Below are 18974 nucleotides of genomic sequence, written 5' to 3'. Positions count from 1 at the left end.
GGTAGTTTTGGTCACCCAATTCAAAAAGGACACAGAATTAGAAGATGCAAAGGGACAGAGATGACAGAGTTGGACTTTCTGTCTGGAGATACAGTATTTATTAGAGGACATGATAAAAGGTTATAAAATCTAATAGGAATTGCAAAAGAAATGAAATCAACACGTTAAAAAAACAAAAAACCAAACCAACACAGCAAAAACCCAGAAATACTTGATTGATTTGTGAATAATTCCCTTTTTTCCCCCTCCAAGGCACTTCCACGTCTTCACAACGACTGCTTTTTGAGGCTGCCAAAACATAAGTCATACATTGACCAAGTCCCTCATGAAGGACACATGTGGGGAAGCTTGCATGCTTTTGTTACAGGATGGAACCCATTGCCACAGAAAGCTGCTCAGGCCAAAAGCAGAAATGTGATCCAAAAACTGGATTAAATACATTTACAAAGGATAGATCCCTCTATTAAGTTCCACAGGGTAAAGCCACCTTCTGCTCAGGACGTCCCTCGAGGTGGGAGGCTGAAAAGATCAGCCTGAGGAAGGATTGTGCTATCCATGCCTTTCCACAGGCACCTGCTGCTCTTCAGTGCCCATCAATGACATGTGACAAGGAGATTTACTTCAAATGTTTTTCTCTTCTATCACCAGCTCTCCAAACCAGAGTGCTAAAGTTTTGTGGTTTTCTTTTCATTCCTGAGCCATTCCTGTCTCTCATCCAGCAAAAAGTGAAAGGAGATGTGCACTAAACACACAAGGCTTCCAGGACAGGTGTATGGTAACCCTGAGAGAACCTTGCATCATATGTAAATCATCTGGATAGTTCTTCCTGAAACTCTGCTGCTGCTGAAATAAACAAAGCACAAACTTTCCCAGATGTGTGCTTCATGAGGAATTCCCAGTCAACGTATGATTTATAATTTGGCATCCTCAGAAAACACAAAACCATGATTCAAAGATGGAATGTAGATGTGGAATTGCTAAGGAGGGAGATAGAAAGGGTTTATTCATAGATTAGTCCAAACTCCTGTATTTGTAAGCTTTTTCACAGCTTCCAAATGCTGCACTGGCAACTATCCTTCCTCTCATAGGAAGACTAAGAATGAGTGTCCAGATTCCCTTAATTTTCCATAACTGATAGCCAAGTAAAATTTCCTCTGCAAAACTTGGAGGGTGAGCAGCTGCATTTTTGTGCAACAAAAGAAGAAAAGTAGGTTGTTCCACTGATTTCTGCTGAAGAAAGGTTTGCCCTGCAAGTACCAAGATCATCCCTACAAAAAGCAACCCTATTGATTTCCACAGTGCTTGTCACTAGAACCTCTTCTCCTTCATAGAGAGCCAGAACACTGGGAAAATAAAGAAACCAAGTCTGTAAAAACCAAAGCTGAAGAAGATGGAAGAGAGAACACTGGCTGAAAAAGATTACCAATATAAACTTCATTCCCAGGAAGAAACAAAATCTAACCTAAGAGGGAAGAGGAAGATGCAATCAGCAGAAAGCTAAGGACAAGCATTAAACAACACCAGTATGAATGAATCTGTATCTATATATATTCATCTTCCACAGATATTTTGGCAACCTTGGGTAAATGATGATTTAGCCTGGCATCCATTCTTTCCAACTCATCTGCTTGTTACAGGTGTCAGTTCCCTTGCACTGCCTACAGGAATATTTTGACAGAAGTGTCACAGAGGACTCACTGGTGCTGTTTTCACTTGGCATCACTGACATCTTCCCTTTGTTTCTGAATCTCCTCTTCTTCCACCTGCATTTCTCTCCTTTTTTAACCTTTTCTTTTTTTCCCCACAAGATGAGATCCTCCATCAGTGCCTTCTGCAGATGCAGCCAAGTGAACACCGCTGTAACATTACAGAATTTCTCCATTCTCCTGGCAGGTAGGCCCTTTCCCAAGACACACAAGATAAAATTGAGGGAGCACTCTGAAGCAGGCAGAGTCTAAAGCTTTCACTGTAAATAAAGACTTCCTATAAAGCCATGAAGGTCTCCCATAACAGATGCATGGAGAGGAAAAAAAGAACAGTTTCAGTAATTTTAGACAGGAGCCTTGTCACACAGACTAAACACTGACCAAAGAGCAACCAAGGATAATAGGAGAGTGTAAATACATAAAGCCTTACATGTGGCCAGGAAACTGACATTTAATCCAAACTAATTAAATGTGTTTTAAACAGTACATCAAAGACTTCTCGAATTCAAAGGTGGTGTCAGAAACAGAAGACAGGGAAAATAAACTAGACAGAGAAGTGGGAAGAACAAAATATGGGAATTTCAGTCTAGAAAAGTTTAGACTAGTCCAACAGGGAGAGGAAATAAAATCATCCAAATTTATTCACTGGGAGAATGATGCTAGGAAAAAGGGATGGGTTCAGGAGCAGTGGGAACTAGCAAACAGCATCCAAGAACTCGTCGTTCTCCACATCCACACAAGGTAAAGATTGGCTCATTGAGTAGTGAAGCAAGAGAGGAATTGTATGAAAAATATGGTAACTTCTAGAACTTGCAACATAACCTCAGCCTAGCAGGAAAAGCCAAGCTCACAGTGAAATCATGCATTCAATGGGACCCAAGAGAATACTCAACCAAGGCAAAAATAGCTGCTCCAGCTTATTAACTGCCTCGCCAGCATCCTGGGGACAACAGGGAGCTCCACCAGCAACCTCAGAAGGCAAAACTGCTCAGAAATACCCTGATGAAATACCCACTGTGGTCCTGCCCCTTCCCCAGGGTCCATCCCCACCACAGCAGCTGTTTTGGCTGGTTTTGAGGTGGGGTAGGGTGAGGAGCAGGTTCAGCCTCCCTGCATGGCCAATCTGTCCCTCGGCACAAGGAACCCACGGCTGGGAGGGAACTCCAACTGAGGACTGAACGCACAGAATTCTGAGCTGGGCCATCCAAGCTGACAGGCTGGAAGGAGGAAAGAACAAAACCTGTTAAACTTGGCAAGACCTTAACTGGTGAGGAACAGAAGTACCTGGAAAAATGAAAACTGTACAAAAGGGATTACATGAGTAAAGGAGATGGGAGTAAGGGAAATTCAACCAGAAAAAAAAAAAACAAAAAAAAAAAACCAACAAGATTTCTTGGGCTAATTAAAAAAAATCTAGAGAGACAGACCCATAAAAGGAGTCATTTTTATACCAAAATGTTCCATACCTTAAAAAGTACATGGCAGACCAGGGACAAGATGTTGTAGCAGGCCTACCCCAATGGCTTCCAGTAGTTTCCCTTTAGCTCTATCCATGTGGTTTTACTGCCTGGAACAGCTCTGCTGCAGTGAGAACTGGCTGATCCCTGAGCACAAACAAGCTGCATTTCCAACCAGCAAGCAGTGCCCCTGTGAAGTCCATGGGACTACTCATGCATAGCAAACACATCCCTAGGTGTTGGAAATGATGGATATAGAAATTTTTCAGCCTTGGCTGCACCACCAAAAAGTTAGCTGTGAATAACTATTCTCATCCTGGAGCACAGACAACAGGCCTTCCTTCACTGTTTGCATTATTTGCTTCCAGGTCTGGATTGAAGCTCGAGTACCTGTAATTCTGCTCCTTTCAGCCTGCCCTTCTTCCCTGAATAACTGCTTCTGACAGTTTCTTACCTATCTATATCTGAAAGGACATTATATGAGCTAGAAGCAGCTGAGCCAGCTGAACAGCCTCATCCATCTTCCTCCTCACCTGTGTTTTGTTCCATCCTTTCATTTTGAACAGGCAACTCTGTGCATTTTTTTTAATTAAGTAATATACCATCATCTTTGCAATATTTTCCTTAGATTGTTTACTTTAATTTTGGTTTCCCTGCTTAATCTTTTTCACAAAGCTGTATGCATTTTTAAATCTTCCAAGGAAAATAATTACAAAGATAATCCAGCTGAGTGTAATCAAACTGCAGGGTTCTTTATTTTCCTGGCCTTTTAATTTAATTTCACATCCTGTGGTCTTAAAGAAATATTAGGATTATATCATCTTGTTATTGTTTAGATTACATGCCAGTAAAAATAAGGGGCAACCGATTCTCTTCTTCCCCACTGCCACACAGAAAACTCATACAGCACACAGAATATTTTCAAAATAAAGATCCAGGGCAAGATCTCAGATGAGCATGAGTTAGATCCCTAACTCCCATTTTTCTGTCCAGAACCTGTGTTTATTTGGTTGGATTTGACTAATATTACACAAGCACAGTAACTGCTTTGATCAAACAATCTGCTTTTAAACTTTTTCAGTGCAACAATATGGATCCGGATGTGATATTGTAGCTTTCCCTGGATCAATACAAACCAGAAGTCATTCACAGAGTAACACTGGCAGAAAACCAGTGTGGGAGAAGAATCAGTCAACCAAACAACAAAACCACAACTTCTGTCTCTACCCATGCAGGTACCATGAGGTTTGTGGGGATCAGAACACATCTGCAGTAAGTCTGACAACACAACTGGGGCTTCAGACCCTTCACTGCAAGCATCAAAGTCCTCAGCACACAGGTCTTCATCCTCTGAGCTGGGAAGAGATCATTAGCAGCTCTCAGCTAGCACAGCAGTACCTGGATAGGGAGCTCATTTTCCAAGAAGTCAGACAGGATGCAAGTGTGGGGTCTTTGTTGTGTTTTTTTTTCCCAGGAGTGACACATTGTGCTGTCCACAGGTATACAAGACAAAGGAAGCAATATGAGCCACCAAACAGGTGCAACATACCCCTGGGCCCTAAAAGCAGCAAAGTCAGAGCTGCTGAATTCCTCTTAAGCTGTTTCTCCTTCAAAATGGGACAGCACAGGCCCATCCAAAACTCACTAGGGACAAAGGCATGGACAGCTAGGGCTCATCTTGGGGCACAACTGTGTTTGAGACTTTAATTCTGGAGCTGTTTATCACAAAGACACGTGGGTTAGTTCTGATCCACGTGCTGCTGCTCTGGCAACACTCAGCAGAGCATCACTAAAACCACCTCTTTCCAGTAATTTTGACTAAGTTCTCAGAGTATTCTTAACTAACAAAAAAAAAAAAAAAGTCATAAAGTTATGTCAATGTCTTGCATAAGTACTGAAATTTCCTTTCCGAGTGGATAATTTCAGCAACACTAAGTTAAAGCCTTCTCAGAAAAAGAACATACTGATAACAGAGACAGGCAGTCTCTTCCTAGATTTATTATTTTGCACTTGAGGAAAGCAATCCCATGAGATTAATGGAGCAGATGTAAGTAGTTCTACTCAAACTTCCACAGTTAACATTTGTACTAAAAGTTTTACTACATAATAGGTTCTCTGTGTTAATAACCTGGCTCAGTACTAAATATTTTTTAGATGCCTACAAACCCAACAAGGCAGATACCAATCAGGCCATAACAGTTCCACACAACAACACAGGAAGGAGCATGGCCCTGTCTCCAGTGAAAAAGATTGGATGGAAGAGCTCTTGATTTCTCCAGCATTGCCACATCCCAAGCTCTGCTGCCCATGACTGCAGACTGAGGTGACTGGCCACAGGGAGAACCCCAGAGTGCCCACCAAGGGTACAGCTACAGCTCTACCTTGCTCTCCATCAGCCCTGCTATGCAAAAATACAAAAAAAGGACACAGGAAAGGTATTTTGAGCCAGTTCTACACACACACATTTGCCCTAAGCCAAGTGTGGCTACAGAACTAGTTCCTGTCTCTAAAAAGCAATTGTGAAGTGATTCAGACTTATACATTCTTTCCACAAAGGCCCGAAAAAATCCTGTTTCTGAATTACCTTAGTTAAAATATAATGAAATAGTCTTGACTCTTCTGGATAATTTTTTTCCCCAGAAAGAAATGGTCCTGGGCTTCAAAAGGAATCTAATTTTTTTAAACTACTGCTTAAAAGCACCCTGTTGCATCTGAAGCAATGGCTGATTCCATTCTTGAAATACTTTTTTTGAAAGCTATTACAATGGTGAGTTTCTCTTGAACTCTAGAAAGAAAAGTAAACTGAGACACCACATGGAAGCTTCCTCTGCTTACAGAGCCAGCATTTTCCATACAAAGTATTTCGGGTTTATGTCAAGGGATGGAGGACAGGGTCTTAGATTCTGCATTCAATGCACTGGTTAATGAAGTTGCAATAACCATATTCTCCATGGAGTTTTGGCTGCCACTATAGCCACCTTCTTTCCTTCAAAATATGCTTTTCATTGTTCTACTGCCCTTTTTCCAACTGCTCTGCAGCCAAGTTCTTGGAAAGCAGTCACGCTTCATGTTTAGGATTTATTGCTAGTCTTTTGCCAATAAGGACACACACAAATCTCTCCTGTGATCATCCTGCAAAAAGCAAGCTAAAAATACAGCAATTTATGAACAGGCACATTTTGCATGTTATATGGCATCAGTGTGCACTCATCAAAAAATTCTGAGAGTATATAAAAGGTCACCCTTTTGTCTAGGCCAAAAGAAGGCTCTGCTTGGGTGCCATAAATAAGCTTATTTTAGAATTCCAGTCTACCTAAAAAGGGAAAAAAGCATTTGCATTGTGTTTCAGTGGTTTGCATTGCGTTTGCAGTGTGTTTCAGTGGTTTCAGTTGAAGGTTTAGGTTTTTTTTCCTTTTATATGGTAAACTTTGCACTTTAGAGACTCTGGGTTTGACAAAAAAACATAGTTCATCTTACAAAGTGGTTGCTTTAAAACTAATTACTAAATTATACATCACAGTTGTCATTAAAACTTCAAAGTGGTGAGAATTGTCTGTATGTTTGTACAAATTTGTAGAGGATTTTGCAATTTCAGAGTCAAGTTGTATTTGTGTTTTGAAATGTGTTTCAGGTTGTCTGAGGAAGCTCATGCCCACAGAAGCAGCAGGAAACATCAGGGAAGGTTGATCTTACAGCTGGGAAGGAATGGCTCATGAGAAAGAGTACTCAGGTAATCACCATGCCTTGGTCATGCTTTCCTGACCATACTGTTTACTGTTCATACAAACACTGCAGTTTAATCATCAATCTCTTTGAAAAACTTGTCTTTTATCAGCTTATTGTTTTTGACAGGCAAGAGCAGATTCAAGACTGTGGATATGATTAAAACTTCCGTGGATTAGGGCTGATAAAGTTCCTCTGAGACTCAGTTCTTGGTCTCTCCTGGCTCCTTGCTTCTGATGATGCCCTGTGGTAAAACAGCCACAAATTGGGAAAGTGAACTGGGACTCACTGCCCAACTTGGACTTGCTGCTGACAGCGTGGTGGATCTCCAGTACTCATGGCTGGGTGATTCTGTGGCTCAGACACCATTGCTGAGGCTCAGGAACAAGAAGGCTGATGAAAAGAAAGGTCAATGAAATGGCTTTAAACTGGCAGAAGGTTAGATTAGATATTAGGAAGGAATTCTTCCCTGTGAGGGTGGTGAGGTCCTGGCACAGGTTGTCCAGAGAAGCTGTGGCTGCCCCATCCCTGGAAGAGCTCAAGGCCAGGTTGGATGGGGTTTGGAGCAACCTGGGATAATGGAAGGTGTCCCTGCCCCATGGCAGGGGGTGCAATGGGATGGGCTTTAAGGTCCTCTCCAACCCAAACCATTCTGTGATTCCATGAAGATCCAGATAAATGTTTTACCACCATACAATGTGGGGTTCTTACTCAACACAAAATGACTGCAATTGTTACTGGTTTGATTTTCTTTTTATGACTCTCATCTTTCTTGTCTTCCCTTCTGATCTTATTCTTCTCCCCAGGCAATACTAGATAGTTCCCAAATACCTATTTGGTTTCTATAATTAAACTAGATGTATTTTCTATTCAGTCTGAAAAGGGATTAGTGATTTGTGAAATGGGACTTTGCACTCAAGAAATGAGAAATTATAGTTGAGGAAACAGAATAAATTTGCTCCTAATAAATAATGAATGGACTTTCAAATGCAGTAAATCTCCATTCTTACATGTTCAGACTGGCAGACTTCTGAGTATAACAAGTACCTTATGTGTAATTTTGTGTCAAAACCTTCATATTCTGCAAAAATATTAAAATTTCCTGAAATTTATTCTCTGCTTGAAATTATTCACTGAAATGCATTTTTGTATGTGAACCACATTTACTCTTTTTGTTGCTCTAATAAGATTACTCATGTATCACATGGCATCAGTTAATTCTGGGTGTGCTTCTCATTGTGATCATAAGGATTTAAGTGCAAGTATTTGTGTAGCAGTTGTAAAACTTGCCCCCTGGTATTTCAGCTCAAAAGCTCACTTTACATCAGGGGTGAAGGAACTTAGACAAGGGACCACAGGAAAAAAAAAATCTACCAAGGCCAGAGCAAAAGAGCTGCAAAATTTAAATCAATATTTGCTATAAAACATTTGTGGTGGCCACTCAGCCCTACTTCTGACTCCCTCGAATGTCCTCACTGCTGGATTTCACACTGCAGCTCTACCTAAACCTCTCTTTGAAATTCTCTTTGCTACTGAGAGTAGGTTTGTGTTCCCCTTGCAAATCTGACAAAACTTCTGCCTTTACTAACATTTGCAGAGTGGATCCCATCATTTTTCTTCTCCTAACATTAGGAACCCCATTGCAGGCACCAACCAGCATGTGACTGAGCTAATACAGCTTTAATTTTGACTTCACAAGTGGAAACACACAGGCACGTACTTGGCTTAGGCTACGTGTCCACCCAGCTAAATCTATTGATGGAGTCTGCAGGACCTGGAACAAACTTAATTTTAGATACCAGAATCCTCAGTATATTAACTTGCTTTTACTCTTGGTCTTCCATAGGCTGTCTGTCTTCTTCATCTGCAACGAAAGCCACCTACATTACTCACTGCAAATTTTAAAACAACTTTACTCACAGCAGCTTGCAATGATAACTAAAGTGTGGCAACCTATCTAATACAGCAATAATACTTGTGGCTCTGATGTCAGGTACATCATTTGCCCTTGGTTCTTCATTTAAAAAAATTCACATCCTCTCAAAAAAAAAAAAAAAAAAAAAAGGGCTTTAAAAATAAATTAGCACCAGGCCTCCAAAAAATGTTGTTAGAGGTTCATACATGGTTTAAAGAATAGTTGGTATGGAGTTTGAAGGAAACCTTGATAAATTTCTGCCATTTGGATTATAGCTGACAGCTTCTTTAATATAACTCTAACACAATAAAGCAACATGACTGTAACCATCTTCCTGAGAATGGTAGAAAAGGACCATAAAACTGAGCGGCAGATTTGAAATTATTTGCAAAGTATCAGCTCTCTGTAAACAACACACAATAACTGTAATTAATACCAGTCCTTTAAAGTACTCTTAAAGTCTACTGAAATCTAAACCGGCATTGTATAACTGGTAGCAACAACTGCATCCTAAACAACATTAACAATGACAACTGAAAATAAAAGATCTCCATCAGAAGTCAAAACGTTATAATTCACTGATATGCTGAATGGGATAACACCTTTGCCCTTGTTATTTGTAGAGCTTTTTTGAGAGGATCTCAGGACTTTACTCTTTAGCTAAGCCTCAAAAGTTCAACAGCCTGTGAGTTATATAAACACTATTTTACAATTTGAGTTATTTTCCCAGCGAAAGGATCGCTCCACGGAAGGACTATTTGAATGATCTCCCTTACAAAATGAACGCTGCTTTACTCGTACTTCCACAGCTTCAGAGTGACCGAAGCTGAAGCCCACCCAAGCGGTGATCAGCCTCGCTCGCAGGCAGCTCCAGCGCTTCGGAAGACAGCGGAAAACAGGCTGCAGGTTGTACCGCACCTAAAACCGCCTGGTCCAGCAAGTGTTTTCAGGGAAGAAACTCTGAGCAAGGGCTTGGAAAAATGCCTTATTTTAAGCAGTAAGCAAGTAAATAAACAAAAACATAAAAATGAGTTGGGGCAGACAGAAGGCGATCGCGTCTTGGCAGCGATGCCGCAACCGTAAGACGTGTTGCTTATGCGTGGCGTTCCCGCTCCAGCCGGAGGGATGCTCCCGGGCGGACGGGGCTCGGCGGGGAGCCCCGAGCCCCCGGCCCCGCCGTGCCCAGCGCCCGGCCCCGCGCTCCGCAACCGCGGGAGGATTTCCGCCCGCGCGGAGAGAGGAAACCGCGTCCGCTCCCGACGGGGGGAAAGAAAGCCCCGGGAGCCCGATCCGCCGGTGGTTGTTCGGCTCTGCCAGTGCTCGGGGTCGGGACGGGGATGTTGCCGGGAGCCCCCGCCGCAGCCGGCAGCCGAGCGTGTTTGCAGGCGCCCCGCGCCGAGCAGCGGCGGCTCCGCGCCGGCGGCTCCGGCATCGCCCGGAGCATCCCCGCTGCCCGAGCGCGGCGGCGGCCGCGGGGGACAGCCCCCGCTCGGAGACCCCCGCGCCACCCGCGGGCTGGGGGCTGAACCCCCAGCCCCTCTGTCCGGCTCCGGCTGGGGACAAACACGCTCTCAACAATGGGCATGTTTGCAGCAACATGATCTCACCTAATAACGCCGAATAAGGCAATGACTGTACGGGGAAGCGATACGATCCTGCCGGTCTCACCACACGGCGCGGAAAGCTATTTGCAGATTTGCTAAGCCCTTTTGAATGAATGCATCTGCAGCTGACCTTTAACAATAGACGCTGAAATAGCACAATCTGTGGGACCAGATTTGAGGGGGGGAGGCGGGAAGAGGGAAGGAAGAGATGGGTGAATATTGTAATCTCTGCAATCTCATTCACTTCCTTTCCCAAACCCCCGCGCACAGGGAAAAACAGAGGTATTTTCCTTTTCACCGGGGCTGTGTCTCAAACAAGCCGTTTCCAACGCCGGCACAGCCACATGGCACCCCGACAGCCGCCGCCGGCGGGACCGGCGCGCATCCCCACCGGTGCCCGCCCGCATCCCGCGGGCATCGCTCCGCGGAGAGGCGACTGCGACAAGGATGCTCCAGCCCCCTCTCCCCTCCCGCCGCTCTCTCACCTTCCCTGGCTTTCAGCAAAACGGTGTTGGCAACGATGTTTTCCAGCTCCATTGACGAGCTCGGGCAGCGCAGACAGCGGCACTGCAGCAGGACGTCACTCCGAGGTGCGGAGTCTCCGGGCGACCACCCGCCTCCTGCCCCTAGCGCGTTGTCCCCCCGCGCATCATCCCCGCTCCCCCGCGCTCCCCGGGCGGAGGCGGCGCTCCCCGCACTGCCTGCCCCGCCGCGCCCCGCTACTCCATCCTCCGCCCCGCCGGCTCCCCCGGTGGTTTGAGGGCTCGGGCGCTCCTGCCTCCCTCCCCCGGGGGTGTGGCACCGCGGAGCGGCCCCGCAGCCCCGCGCAGGCGCCGGCCCCGCCGGGCTGGGCACGCCGGGACGTGTAGTCCTGGAGTGGCCTCGCCGCACCTGGCGCCGGCTCCACAGCCGCGCAGGGTCCCCAGGGAGGGGCGGTCACTGCCCGCCTCGGGGAGGGGGAGAAGACGGGCAGGGGCACGGGCAGGGGCCGGCCAGAGCGTCCCGGGCGGCGGGGGTGGGTGTTCGGTGCCGGCGATGCGCGGGGCTCCCGCGGTCCCGGCCCCGGCACAGCCCTGGTGCCGCGCTCCACCCCGCGGCGGCGGCCCGGGGCTCGCCTTGTCCTGCCCGCCGTGCCCAGGGCTCCCCGGCCCCGCTCTTCGTGCTCGTCACCGCCCCGCAGGTGCCCACACCCGTGGGAAGGGGTCGCCGGTAACCGGCAGACTTCTTCCTCCCCCTCTCAGCCCTTCTCCTCGGGCCGGAGCTTCTCGCCTTTCTCGGGATCTCAAAAGCCCCCTAAGGAAGAACCTGAGGGAATCCCATGTCTTCTGCCACACTATTGTTTTCACCCTTGTAAGGTGCTGTGTGAGGCATCGGCCACTTGCGGAAAGTTTGTGAATTTTAAGCGCTAGATTACAACATAAACTCTCTCCTGTCTACATAGGACAGATGCTCATGTCAGCATGATTCTGATTTTCCTAGCAACGGGGTAGATCGATTCAGCAGGTCAAGCAATGAAAGAGGAATAAAAACGACCCATTACTCCCACTGACACTCTTCCCCCATCTGTATTTGCATTGATTAAATCCACACGAAGCAAATCAAATTAACATGCACCTTCTTGTAAGTGGAGCATAGACACTACTTTTTTCTTCTTTTTTTTATTGTACCAATTTATTTCTTTGCACAGCCACACAGAAATGACTTGCAATAGCAGAGCTTGCAGACTGCCTAGAACACATTTTCTGAGCATAGGAAATAGATGAGAAATGCATTTAATGAATAATACCTTGGGGGTAAAATTGCTACAATAAATGCCTTTTGTACCTGATTAAGTGTCAAAGGTTTGACCTTTGAAAGTTATTGTGCATAGCAGGTGGCACTGCTATGTACAATCTTCCACAGCCTCTCTCCTGTAGCTTCAGAAAAACATTCAGAGCCGTTCCATGTTGTGGTTACTTTCTTTGTAATACAAGTTCTATACAGCAGCAGTTGTGTCTGTAAGTACCGGAAGATTTTTCTCTGATTAAATAATTCTTGAGGGAGAAATTGCTTCCTGGAAACCAGAGCCTTAGCACAGAGACGAGGCTCCTAAGGAGCATCTGCCCTGCTTGTTGTTTGAACTCTTCTGTGCAAGCACTGATGTAAACAGAGCAGATTATGCTCAGTTCTAAGTGCATTTCACATCCCTGCCCAGCCTCCCACTAATGATCATCATAAGGACAATGCAAACATCACAACATGGCTGATGGTGGAAGACAGAACTTTTATTATATGGAATGTTTTTAATGCTACAAGCAACTCCTCTCTCCAAAGAACAAATGAAGGCATGTGTCTAAGTGTCCATTTTGTAAAGCACCACTCACTGTAGCAGCAGTGGGATTACTGCGTCTGCTGCACCTCAGGATGAGGCTGTCCAGTGGAGAGGGATTTACCTTCATGGGAGACTCCACAGGGAGCACTGACTGTGTTTGGTGAGTTATTTTTATGGAGGTGCCTGAATGAAGAGGGCAAATCTTGAAGAGCTCAAGTATCAGTTGCACTGGAAATCAGCATGTGCACCAAACAGCTCTTCTGCTCCTCTTTTATCTAATATCTATATGTACCTCTAGATATGTGGAGGTATCCACAGTGTTGCCCTGTGGGACAAAAGTATGACTCCAGCATGCTGATGTTGTCCTGTATACTTTCAAATATTTAATTCTTGAAAGGGCAAACATATTTATCAAAAGAGTTACGACAGATCTGTCTGGAGTTTGGAAATCCCATGGAGCTACCTAGTGTTCATGTGCGGCGCAGCTCCAGCGTGCTCCACGATCCTGGCAACCAGAGGCACACTTACCCAGCTCCCACAGGAGCAGGGACAGCCAAGCAGCAGCGTGTGCTGCTGCCACAGGGGTTATTCCAGCTCAGCTGCACGGCTTTGCATTGAAGTGGACCCGAGGCAGCCACGTAACTTAAATGTGGCTGAGCGCAGGGAGTGGAGATAGCTGAGCTCTGCTACCAGGCTGCTGAGGGTCTGCAATAATATGTGTGTCTTAGTTACACATCTACATGGAGAGCAGCAATTTTGACTCCAGGGTTATTGGGAAGAGCAATGGAGAGGGTTTTTTTCATTATTCTTACGTTAACTAACAAAACCCCCTTTGTTTCTAATAAATCTAACTCACTGTGGTGCACTAGGACACGGAAGGAGATGTGTTCACTAGCACTCACCAGTGCTACTTGGAAAAACAAAATCAAATTGATTAGTCCTCACTGCATCTCTCTTTCCTACTGCATTTTTAAGCCTGATTATACCCTTGATGTATGACACAGGCCTGAGATGGATGGCCCCTTTCATGGATGGGGCTTCCCATGTGTAGCCAGAGCAAGTACCACTGCACAGGAAGTCCATCACTTGGCTGTTGCAAAACCCACTGCAGCATTTGGACTCTTACCTCATGACTGCCTCACAGCTGTCAGTATCTTAATTCTCCTGTCACCTGGAACAACTGGTTCACAAAACCAACAAAAAAAAAATTAGGAAGAGGTAGATTTATTTATATCCATTTTCTCTTGTGGTGACACAGTCCTTTAATTTCAAGCTATGTCCACACCTGATTTAATGGAACAGTCAGGTTCTCTGTGAATGAGGGAGAAGGAATCAGGAGACCTGTAAATCTGTTCCACTGCTTATCTGACTCTATTCACTCTTGTAAAATGGTGCTGAAATACGTGGACTCAAAGACAGGGTGGTAGGGAAGGAATGCAGGGAAGGAACACAGGCCTCTTTTGCTGGCCTAAAGATCCTGATTCAACCCTTGCTTTGAGAAAAAGGAAAATTTAGTCTGAATCACATGCAGAAGCAGCCAATATTGGAAGGAAAAACAAAAGGACAGGCTACCAGCAAAACATTCATATTCTGAAAAATGTGCTTTCAAAGGTGCTTAATGTGTTTAATCGTTCTGCTTTAAGATTTCCATCTGAAGTCATTCAGGAGAGACTCCTAAAAACCTAAAAGTGCTGAACATCAGGGTAAAGCAGGGCTGGCAGCCATCTTTCCTTTATAGGAAAAGTGAGGTTTGTAAATGAAACGCCAACACCAAGCGAGACCCAAATGCATCAGTGTAATAGGAACAGGGAAGCAGCAAGGCACAGTGTGATATTCTGAGCCACTCAAGGATGAGTCATCAGCAGGGTGGGCTCGCACAGCTCCAGCCAGAAACACAGCGGCAACACACCCAGTTTTATCCTGCCACCAGAGAAAAACCGCTTGGCCTCAGCACGGCCGCCTCGAAATGGCAGGGTAAGACCCCTGGCGAACCAGATGTCAGAAAGGCTTTTGCCTATACTTATCAATTGGAAACACACCCCAAGAGCAGCTATCTCCTAAATCCATGTTATAACACTCAATTAACGCAGTAAAGCCCGTTCATGATTAGCTCTAAGCTGGTTGTGCTTGGAATTGCTTCTGAAACTTATTACTACGAATGGGCAAATTCTTTCTCCTCCTGCTGAGCTTGGGTATCAGCAGGTGGGAGCACACAGGCCTGTGAGAGCATTTGCAGGCAGCTGGAATATTTTCCAGCGCCCCTGTGTGCAAGGACAGAGGCTGCCATCTACCAACAGCCACGGGGTGATGCATCGTGTTGCCTAAGCCAAACTTTTTGCTTTGGTTTAAATAAAAATGTTTATGCCTCTGTTGGTTTTTTTCCATTTCCCAGCCTCTTTTTCACTTACCTGTTTCCTCAAGGTAGAGGACAAATGATTGTTACAGTATTTGAGCACATGGAATAAAGTAACCTTGTAGAAGATGAGCAGATTTTCTTTTTAAGCAAGCAGCCATAGGTATCCCATACTCTGCACAGAATTTGCCACTCAGTGATCCACAGCAGCAGTTCTGATGTGCAATTTCCTTATCCCTTTCGTCAAGTTTAGAGAGAAACAGCTACTTTTCCCCTAAAATTTTGTTGTGTGAATGACGATCTTTCAAAGAGCTCTCTAAAATCTAACACTTACAAAACAATAATGGAAATGTCACACAAGCATTATCTAGTATTTTTTATCAACCAATGTTGTAGTTTTTCACCAGAATGACATAGTTAATTATTCCCAGACAGGAAAAGAGAGGCACAAAATGGGAGCAGTCAGATAAGTATCCTAACCAAAAAGAACATTCACATCTCCCATTATCTATTCAAGTGCCTTATGGACTACTCTGCACCTTGTATACCAACTTCTGCTTAAAGCCTGCAGAAACCCCTGGAGAGTCTTTCACCAACTTCACATCTCAATTTGAATCAGGCTTAAAGAGAGCAAAGGAGACAACAAAAAGCTTTGGAAAAAGATGTGCATGTGGTATCACTCGATAGATTGATTTTGATCACTCGGTAGATTGAGCTTTGGGTGTCAATAAGAACCAGGTTTAGCAGCTGCTCTAACCTGTGCAAGAGCCAGAGCTGAGGAAAAAGGAACTTTTATCAAGTGCTCTTTGGTAGTGACAAGGTCCATCTTCAGATTGCAGGGATGCTCAGTAAAAAGCAAAATGGAAAATACCCCCTGCTAAATGGCAGTAGTTCAAGCATTTGCACAGAGGTCTGAGCTGAATTACGCTGCCTCTTAACAAAGCGTGAGCAATATTTCCCCACCTGCAAGCCAAGAGTTTAAACAAAGAGTTTTAAACAAATACAACTTTCCGGGGAGGGGGGAAGGACATCGGTTTAGAATACATCAACTTAGAAGTTGTGAATAATCATCTGTGGATGAGACAGCCATCCTCAGGAAATCCGAGCAACAGCCCTTTTCTGGCTGCCACAATGCAGCTCCCACAGCTGAGGGAAAGGAGCCCGGCCTCCCCTGGGCACAGAGTTTGCTGCCCAGTCCCAGGGCACTCGTCTGGGCGAGCTCGTCTCTGTGTCCAAGGGCATGTGCCAGGTTTCAGACACGAATGCACTCATGCCATCCTGCACTGCTCTGAAAGGAATCAGCCCAGGTAATGGCTGATGGTTTGCTGCTCTCCACCTACAGCCACTGCTCCACAGGTGTCCCAGGCTCACCCTCACTGCACACTGCTCCGCTGGCAGCAGGCACAAAGACCTTCTACACCTCTACCCTGGTCACAATCTCCACAATCACTCCTTCCCTCTCCAAATCCAAGGCTGCAGACTAGGGCACAGCTCACCCACACTCTACCTGACATACTTTCTAATGTACAAATAGTTTACTGGCTTCCACTTTCATATTTTGAGGGATTTTTAAGCAAAAGTGCCCCAAAATTCTAGGCAACATGCAAATAATCTGAGTAGCTCTGCCAAACAACACCTGTCGCTCAGCCAGTGACTTTCCCAGCAGAGTCCCCCTCCAGCTGGCACTTTCCAGCAGCCCTGGTTTATCAGCAAGACTCAAAACTGAACTTCTCTCTCACACACCTTCAGGTGTTCCTTAATGAAGCGCTAATGAGAAGCAAGGGGTTGGTAAAGTTCCTTAACTCAGATCCTGGTAGTTCCCTGACCCCATGCTGTGCTTGTGCACTCAGAGCTTGTTAGCAGATGTTGAGCCTGAAGGGAACAGCCTCTAAATCCAAAGCACCAGTGATGCCTATTTGAGTTAAAGGAAATCAGTGCATGCAGGAAGCAGTTACACTACTATGCAGGTGCACCCCATACTGGGGTATCTGTGTCTTGTACTGTCCACATTTTCTTCCCCCTCACCTCACCCTGACTGTAAGAACATCTCATCTCTCATACCCTTTTGCAGAACACCTCCATCTTCATCATCCCCTTTTGAGCACCTCCATCTTCATCACAAGCCCACGCAGTTATCTCTGTGCATGTATGAGTAGATAACATTATTCTGGCTGCTCTACTGGGAGCTACTTTTTTTTTTTGAGAAGATTATCAGAGCCACATTTCCAGCTGTCATTGTCTACACCTGGATTAATAAATTCAGGAGTGTCCCAGAAAGGTGCCAGTGACTGAAACTGGCCATGATGTTAAATGCCCGGGAAGGTCTCAGCACACTTTTGGACAACATCAACTAAAGCTGCCCCAAACAGTTCCTGGGCATACTAGAGAGTTAATACGAGCTACTTATCAACCCTGACAGGCAGGTTGAACACAGCCCTCCCTCTTTTGAAGGCTCAGAGGGTTCACTGTTACCGAGGTGATTGGACCATGCAGACGGATCAGTAGCAGAAATAAGTTCAGAAGTACGGATTTAGCATTTATTAAGTTCATCCTAGGGGTAGCTGACATTGCTCCGGCTGCCTTTGGCTTTGGCCCCAGATGCTGATGGCTGAGCTTATCCTGCTAGCAGAGCCAGACTTTTCTCTAGTTCACAAGGTCCACCCTTTCTAAAATGTTGTGGATATTAATAAATATACGAAACCAGAAATTACTAAAACCCAGAAGAGAAACTGGGTTCAACTTGGTTTAACTGTTTAGATGAAGGAACAGAAAGAAAGAAGCTAGGAGCTCTGAAGATAGTGAAGGGCCTTGAGGGGAAGCCGTATGAAGAGTGGCTGAGGGCACTTGGTCTGTTCAGCCTGGAAGAGGCTGAGAGCAGACCTCATCACAGTTTACAACTTCCTCATGAGGAGAAGAGGAGGAGCGGACACTGATCTCTGCCCTGTGGTGACCGGTTACAGGACCCAGGGGAATGGCCTGAAGTTGAGTCAGGGGAGGTTTAGGTTGGATATTAGAAAAACCACCAGGTTTTAAAAAAACCAGAGGGTGGTTGGGTGCTGGAATGGGTTTCCCAGGGAAGTGGGCACAGCACCAAGCCTGACAGAGTTCAAGAAGTGTTTGGACAGCTCTCTCAGGCACATGCTGTTACTCTTGGGGTGTCCTGTGCAGGGCCAGGAGCTGGACTTTGATGACCCTTGTGGATCCCTTCCAACTTAGAATATTCTGTGATTGTGTAACTATAATCCGAGTGAGTTCAATAAAGTCAGAGCCAATTGCAGGCGTGTATCTGGAAGGTTTCTGAGCACAAGCTGGGCTGTATCAGCACACAGCAAAGGCCACCCAGCCCTGCGCGGCCGGGGCCGGCGGGCTCAGCCCGGGCACAGCGCCGGGGACATGGCACTGGTGAGGCCACACCTTGAGTGCTGTGTCCAGTTCTGGGCCCCTCAGTTCTGGAAGGACACTGAGGTGCTGGAGCAGGTCCAGAGAAGGGCAATAGAACTGAGGAAGGGTCTGGAGCACAAGTCCTATTAGGGACGGCTGAGGGAGCTGGGGTGTTTATCCTGGGGGAGGCTCAGGGAGGACCTTATCACTCTCCACAACTCCCTGACAGAACGGGTGGGATCGGGCTCTGCTCCCAGGTAAGAAATGACAAGACAAAAGGACATGGCCTCAAGCTGCGCCAGGGGAGGTTTAGGCTGGACATTAGGAAGAACTGCTTCACGGAAAAGGTGATTAGACATTGGAATCGGCTGCCAGGGAGGTGCTGGAGTCACCGTCCCTGGAGGTGCTCAAGGAAAGACTCGGTGCCCATGGTCTGGTTGACCCGGTGGTGGTCGGCCACAGGTTGGAGTCGATGGTCCCAGAAGCCTTTCCCAACCCCATCGATTCCGTGATTCCGTGCCTGT

General features: G+C 45.9%; 1 protein-coding gene across 1 annotated transcript in view; it reads right to left on the bottom strand.

Moving 5' to 3' along the window:
* Positions 1-11085, bottom strand: part of GRK5 (G protein-coupled receptor kinase 5) — a 155208-nt gene extending 144123 nt beyond the window's left edge. The window contains exon 1 of the mRNA XM_042019448.1: positions 10891-11085. Coding sequence (XP_041875382.1) covers positions 10891-10942 — 52 coding nt within the window. The 5' untranslated portion in view covers positions 10943-11085. The remainder of the gene's footprint in view (positions 1-10890) is intronic.
* Positions 11086-18974: the final 7889 nt, after the last annotated feature.

This window comes from Corvus kubaryi, unplaced genomic scaffold (genome assembly GCF_017639235.1).
Source record: "Corvus kubaryi isolate FWS band 111438036 unplaced genomic scaffold, C.kubaryi_AGA036_p1.0 138, whole genome shotgun sequence".
Taxonomy (NCBI): Eukaryota; Metazoa; Chordata; class Aves; order Passeriformes; family Corvidae; genus Corvus; species Corvus kubaryi.
This window is presented reverse-complemented; position numbering and strand designations above follow the sequence as displayed.